Raw genomic sequence first — 7,690 nt, 5'->3', positions numbered from 1 at the left:
AAAAAAAAAAACAGATATTAGAAAACAGATGGAGGCAGGAGAGGAACATCAGACACACTTCAATAGTATTTGTTTTTTTATTTGTCTCTCTCTCTATCTCTAGTATTTTGAGTTCTTTTTAATGTAAATCTTCTTTTTTTACAGTTCTACAAAAGAACAACCAAAGATGTATGTGCTGATATCATGCATTCATCGCTAATACCACAAATCCTGCAGTGTATATTTAACAACATGCAACATGTTAAGAGTTTAAAAAAAGAATTGTAAGTAAAATTGCTAAAAATTAACCCAAAACGGACAAGCTAGGTAAAAGTAGACTAAATGCTAAACATGAGGGAGGCACCAAGCAGCTAAATAAATAAATAAAAGTAGCCAAATGGTAAACAAAAAGCTGAAAATAAGACATAATTAAGTAGCAAAGACATGGACTAAAATGATAGTTAACTCATGAAGCACCTCTGCTGACGATTTTCACATTTAACTGTTAGAAAACAAGAGAACAAATGTAGCCAAAGACAGACAAGACAGCCAAAAGAGGTGGCGACAATTAGCAATTATGTAAATAAATAAAATTAGAAAACAAGAGAACAAATGTAGCCAAAAACAGAAGACAGCCAAAAGAGGTGATCACAATTAGCGATTATGCAAATAATTAAAAAAAGAAAACTACGTACAAACATCACCTAATGCTAACACGGCACCATGACAACATACACAAACACAGACAGGCTTCACATATTATCACTTTTGAACCTTAGTTTGGTGTTTGACTTCCTCAGACCTCTTTTCCTGTTTGCACGGCACAACAGAAGTTTTATTTTTAACAGGAAAAGAAATAAAGAATCATAGAAAACGTCAGCGTTTGAAAGCGATTCAACTCTACTCCAAGTACAACAAACATAATAAAACAGCACTATTTAACAATATTTGCTCAGAGTATTTCTTATATTTATTCTTGTCCTTACCTCATTCTCTGCGTCCTCTTCATTCTGACCTCCCATTTTATACACAAATAAACATTTAAAACAAGTCAACAGTCGGTTGGACTGAGGGCGGCAACTGTTTCTTCTCTGGTGGTTTAAAGCAGTTTCATCCTGTTACTAACGTGCACTTTTATCACTGTTCTTCTGCTTCCTCAACAGTCTTCACTTTACATTTATTTTTAAATTATATTTCCTCTCCTGAATTATCCTCTCTAGTTTTCCACCTGCAGACGTCTATGTGTGGTCGCCATGTTTTTCTATACGTACACATCAAAGGTCCCCGTCTTTGATGGATCCCCGGCTCGACAAGCTAACAGGCTAACAAACTTAGCATCATCCCCAAGCGTCCTCCGCTGTCGCTGAGCAACCACAGCGAGATAGAAATGGCATTATGGGTAATGTAGTGTAGTAAGAGCGACTCTTGTGTTTTCAGTTATATACATGGAAAAAAAAAACTCGCGTTAACAGATGTTTTAACATCGCTGTGTCCAAAGTCTGGTCCTGCTGCTACATGTCGTACATGGACATTTCCTAGAAATGTTCTGACTTTTAATTGAACAACATCTGTGCAGAGTTGGATTAATCTTTTAACACATCCTTGAACTAGAATGTAGCAGCACATCATTACAGGAAGTAAAAAGTTATGTAACTTGAAAGAAATTATTACATTTTGTTTAGATTTTAATATTTATATATTGGATTGCCAGACAATTTACAATACTCACCGACTGAAAAAAAGAAGAAGAATAAAACACGATTGCCAGACAATTTACAATACTCACCAACTGAAAAAAAAAGAAGAATAAACAAAAGACAGAAGAGACAAGTCAGTGATTCATTGATTTATTTGTTTTTACCCACCTCATTGTGTATTAGTGTAAGATGTGATCATCTGTAAAAGCTTGATTTAAATAAGACAATCACTCCAAAGCGTTAAGTGGTAAAAAAAAAAAAAGTGAATTCCTCTAATAATAAAAAGTGAAATGAAACCTTATATTTATATCTGTCATCAAGTCTGTTCATCAGGAGTGTTTTCTACCGGACTCAGTGCTGAGAACATGGCCGTCTTCACACTCAGGTAGCGTTGCGCCAGAGTTCCTCGCGCACAGCATTACAACCAGAAGTGAAGTGAAGTCACCAGCTGAATGAGCAGATTTTATGTGAGATTTCACCGAGTACACAGGTTTCAGCGCGGCAGGCCAGTCGCTCAGCAGCTTCCCTGTTGTTTTCCCATCGATCCCGGCCCGTGTGTCATTATGATGGATTGCTCCGCGGGCTTCAGGGAGAGCGCAGCCATATTGACGAGGCTCCCATTTCCCCCTCCTGCTCTCGTTAAGTACTTCTCTCCTAAGTTAATGAACTAAAAAGCTGGGAGAGTTGAGGGGAGATGAATGGTTTGGGATCAGCTTCAGAGTGTTTACGTTGACTTCACTTCCATAGAATCAAAGCACACGTTCACTGATGAGTCCAGTAGCTCTGACTCATAACTACAGTATCTGCGGCTAGATGGACGGACGGAAGGTCTGGAAAAAAAAATGAGTTGCTCAGAATGTTCCACACCTGCTAAAAAAAGGGACAAAAAGGACAGAAAATTGACCCTATGTGTGACAGAATTCCCGGCTCGGGAATTCTTCGGGGACTATCTCAAATTGACAGCAGGCGGAAGTTGTGGCCTCATTCACACGGTGTAATGTGGCGTCTGTTACTGCAGACACAGCGGTGTAATTGAGTGCAGCCGTTTAAATCTAACAGAGAAATGAGATGAATGAAAGTCCGACGTTTGAGACAGAGTCCAAAAACAATCAGGAGATGATGTCATGGTCACATGACCAGAGGAGCGAGCAGAGGTCAGATAGTAACTAGCTATAACTGATGTTGCTCAACCACAACATATCCTTCCTGATGCGATTTAGCTACCATATGTGGACCAGGTGGTACCCAAACTAAAGCCCTCTAGTGGCAGACTGGGGTCCTGCCACTGGACCACTGTAGCCTCCTTTACTGAACGAAAATGTTTCTAAGTTTATATATGGTGAAATGAAATAGACTTATAAAAATTAAAAAAACATACTGCTGTTTAAATGTCAGGTTTTGGAAGAAAAAACAAAACAAAAAAAGTGTTGATTTTTTTTACTTTTAGATGCCCCCTCCCCCATATTTAAAGAAATCTATTTATTTAACAAAAAGTATCAACAATGTTTCAATGTATTGAAGGGAAAATCTTATAAATGACTGCATTTAGAAATAACCAGTCACATTAAAGCCAATCTGATCCTGCTGACTCAGACCAAACATGGCTGTATAGGATTTACTTCTGTTGAATCTTACAGAGCGCTATGGTGTTGACAGAGCTGAGTAATAACTGTAGCAGGTCCATGATGTGGTCAAGGCCACAACACATCGCAGTACGATGTTCAACCTGTGGTGTGCAGACTGGGTTTTTAACAGTTATACATAATTGTGGGACCTGATATTCACCATTAGTTTGAAAAACCTGACATTAAAACAGAGGGTCTCCTGCACACCTGACCTACAAATGCACCAGCCTGTGAACCCTGTCCTGACCTCTGACCTCTGCCCTGCTGCCCTCCTACACCGTGGTGATCTTCTTGTCCTTGTTGGCCTGTTTGATGGCGGCCTGCTCACAGATGATCTCCTTCAGCCTCTGCAGCCGGACGTTCTGGGTGCTCAGGTCTCCGACGCCGGTCTGGCTGCGGTGCAGCAGCGACAGGGCGTTGATGTACTCCAGCTCCGTGTAGCGGACCCCCTGGTCCACCACCAGGTTCAGGAGCTCGTCGGCAGTGTTGTACAGCATCTCGTAGTACTGCCTGCGAGAGACACGACAAATAGAGTGAAGTCAAAACAAGTATGGACCAATCGTAGTCTTTACTTTTTCCATCATCCAATCATTGATTTTCTTCAGGCACCTGAAGTCACAGAGAGTGGTTTAAAAAGAAAAACGACTGTGAAGAACAGAGGGAGGGGAACAGCATCACACACAGTTCTACCTGCTGACTGAGACATCAGCTCTGAAAAGGTCACAACTGTCTGAACAGACCTGAGCCAGGCTGGGTGTCCGGTCCCTGTGTCTCAACATGAGGTAACACACAGCAGTCACAAGTCTGGCAAAGGCAAACAGCAACAGCAACATATACTACAGTAGTTCAGATTCATTTACTGTATACTTTAATGTTACCCTCTGTATACTGTAATACTCACTCATATACTGTAGTAGTCTACAGAAGTACTGTAGCTGTGGGTAAAGCTGGTGCTGCTTGTAGTACTACCTAAACAGGCAGAAGTTGAAGGAAGTTTTTTCTTTTTCTCCTTCTTTCATCTGTTCCCTTCAGAGGTTGCTACAGCGAATCATCTGCCTCCAGGTCAACCAATCACCTGCCTCCGTTCCTTTTTACTTTTCCACCACATTTATGAATCTTCTCTGGGGTCGTCCTGCTAACTTCACCTCTGGCGTCCTTCGTCCGTTTTGTCCACAATATCTTTTCAGCATTTGTCCAACACTGTCAACGTTTTCTCTCCTGAAGCTTGACACACGCCCTAAATACTGCAGTGGGACTTGAGCTCAGGTGCTGGATCACGTCTGTTCCTCTGACCCTGTCAATCAGGGCCATTCCCAACCGCAGCACCACTGGTCTTCAACCTCCTGTCTCCAACTACTCCCTTTTCTCTAAACCAAAACATCACACATAAACTCAGCTTTTTTCCAGCTCCCCTTCTTCTCCACGAGACCAAAAGTCTCTTTCTGTCCCAGCAGCAGCTGCTGACCTTGTACAAGGGCAGATGCCACTCACTCAGCAGCGGCGCCTCCTGCTGCTTTGTGAGTGCAGAGGCTCAGGCTCTGGAGAAAGGCATCAGTGCTGACGATGTGAGGATGAAGAAGTTCACCTCTCTGTGAATCAAACACAGAGGACGAAGAATTGAACTGTGTTGACGTCAATAATCGTCCAGACATTCAAAGGTGGGAGAAGTGGACGGCTGTGAGTCTGTCACTAATGATGACAGAGAAGAGTTTTCAGGTGAGAAAGGTTATTTTTTTTTGTCTTGTTTTTCGAGCTGCATCGACCGTCTGCTGGTCTTTCAGGGCTAACGAGGCGTTAATGAGAAGTCTGGGAGCTTCTGTTCCAGTGTGTTTGATTAGTCATCATGTTCTAAACTCAACAATAACAAAAAAAAGAGAGTGTCGAGTGGGTGGAATGAACGAGAGAGACTAAAGAGATGAGTGACAAAGAGCAGCAAATGTCTACTTTTTTTCTTCTTCTTTGCCTCAAATACTGCCCTTGGTCATCAGAGTATTAGCATTCCGTCTCACTCTCCCTCCTGCTCTCGATTCCTCTCCAAGGTCTTGTTCATTTTTCCCTCTCTGCGTTCTTTCAATGAAAAAAGCTTGTCAATATTGATGAGGGTCACATTCGTTTACACCTTTAAGGCAAAAAAAAAACCCAAAACAAAACAGAGAGAGCAAACTGGTTTCACGTTAAGGTGTTATCTTATAATGAAACACTCCACGTTATTTGAGCATCTGTCGCCACAGCTGATAAATGGAATGTGTGTCTGTGTTTGGAAGTTTGTTTTTTTTGTTTTTTCTTTTCGTGATAAAGTGCATCAAATTCAGCCCTGGTAACACAGCGGTACGCCATCTCCCCAGAATCACCGCTACGTTCCTCAGACCTGCTGATTAACGGCACGCTTGAGGAAAATCACCTCGTTATACTTTATGATCTGACGGGGGAAGAAAAACGCACACAGTCACATAAAAACACTGGTGTCTTTAGAACAGACGTCTGCTCTGAGCTCAGAGGAGGAGAGAGTTGATTTTGAACAGAGCGATAAACACCAGTGGAGACGGCACCGGCATCACATTCAGATTTAATTTCTGCTCTTCTACAAAAAACATAATGATTCCCAACCTCTCCAGACTGCCATGTGAGGTACTTGTGTGTACAATTAGACTTTTTAAATGTACTCCTATATTGAGAAGTACGCAGAGTCGGTGGAATTTAGTCAGTAACTTACCACGACTACGAGGCTAAGACACTGATGCACTTTATAAATGATGGAAACAGAATGTCGGAGTTGTTCAAGTTAAACATTTGAGTTTTGACTCTTTTAATAAACTCAGACTAATATCACCAGGAGAAAAGGACGGGTGGTTTAGTGGCAGTGGTACTGTGTAGGATTCTCAACCTCCAGTCTGTGGACCGGTACTTGTCTTTGGGTCATTTGGTACCAGGCTGCAGTGAAAGAATTATTAATGTACTTCATTTGAAAATTTACTGACCCTGAACAATTCTTTAATGATCCTTCAACGACCAGCGCAGTGCTACGAGTCTTGGTACCTGCTAGTACCCCCCCGCCCTTGGACCTAGATTTCTGTACAAGATTCAGCGGCTCCTCTTTCTAAGGCAGTGTTTCACAATTTTTTTTTCTAGCCACGACACATATTTTGACTCAGTTTGAAACCTCAGCCTGTTTAGAGGAATACAACACTGATACACTCAAAGGAATTGAAGAAAGACCCAACATTTGTCTTCAACTGTTCTCTCTTTTTTTTAGTCTTTTACAGCTGCAGACATACAGTAACTCAACTGTCCACAATCAACAGTACTTTTTACTACAAGTACTGAGTAGCAGTAAAGGAGACGACACTCAATAAATTCAATAACTAATTTACATAAAATAGGTTTAAAACTAAATCAAGGTTGACGTTGGTCAAAAATGGTTATTCCTGTGCAATAATGCCCTTCTTTGCATCTCCAGAAGGTGGCACCTGCTTGCTTACCTCTTAAGTAGTAAGCACACTATAAATGTTAAAAATAGAACAGAACAGTGTTGGGTGGAGGCAGACTCTGACGGTAGAAGCTGAAGATGAAGAATTAGACTCAGCTTCCAGGTTCAGGGCTGGTAACTTTCACAGAGGAGTGAATTAACACCAGGGGCATTTCAAGAGACTTTAGGGGCTCTGGGCTGAAGGGACTTGTGGTGGGGGTGGGGAGCTGAGGTGGGGGGTGAGGGGGGGGTGCAGCACTGAACAAATCCCAAATAAGCTAGAGGCGAAAGGCTAAGAGGATTTACAAACATAGTGGTCGCTGCAGTCTTCTGTGCACTGGCCAACATCAGTTCATTCAAGACAGTCTTCAGCGTTGAACAGTGTGTTCAGCCGTTCAGGGTTCCTCCTCTCAGCCCCAGGTAATTACCTGCTTTACCCTAATCGCCTGCAAAGCAGCTGAAAAAAAAAACACCTCACCAAACACGCCTGATGAAAACTGATATTAGGACTTGGACCACTTTATCACAGACCAAATGCTGTTTGGACGTTCTCTCCCTCTCCTGCCAAAAAATGATTAGTCTGACAAAACAGCAAAAAGGAGCTGGAAAGCGTCGGAACCCATCTGTCGATGCAGCAGCAGCAGCAGCAGCAGCAGGAGGAAATTAGAAATACCTCATCAGTGCTATAAAGCATGGCTTAACTATGGTATAATAGCAGCTATAATTCACTTGGCACTGATGCATTTAGGGAAAAAAGGTTCCCACACAGGATTTGTTAAAAGCACATCAGCACATGCTCATTTATAACCGGTGGCTTCACGCTGCAGTTTACTCTGTTTCTGCAGGAACTGAGGGTCGAACTGACGGAACGGCTGCGTCCAAGTCTGTCGACTGTGGACACGTGAGAAACTGGTCCTCTGACT

General features: G+C 42.1%; 1 protein-coding gene across 1 annotated transcript in view; it reads right to left on the bottom strand.

Moving 5' to 3' along the window:
• Positions 1-1,810: 1,810 nt before the first annotated feature.
• Positions 1,811-7,690, bottom strand: part of exoc4 (exocyst complex component 4) — a 104,992-nt gene continuing 99,112 nt past the window's right edge. The window contains 1 exon segment of the mRNA XM_025057137.1: positions 1,811-3,811. Coding sequence (XP_024912905.1) covers positions 3,574-3,811 — 238 coding nt within the window. The 3' untranslated portion in view covers positions 1,811-3,573.

The sequence above is a fragment of the Cynoglossus semilaevis genome, chromosome 8 (genome assembly GCF_000523025.1).
Source record: "Cynoglossus semilaevis isolate Cse_v1.0 chromosome 8, Cse_v1.0, whole genome shotgun sequence".
Lineage (NCBI taxonomy): Eukaryota > Metazoa > Chordata > Actinopteri > Pleuronectiformes > Cynoglossidae > Cynoglossus > Cynoglossus semilaevis.
This window is presented reverse-complemented; position numbering and strand designations above follow the sequence as displayed.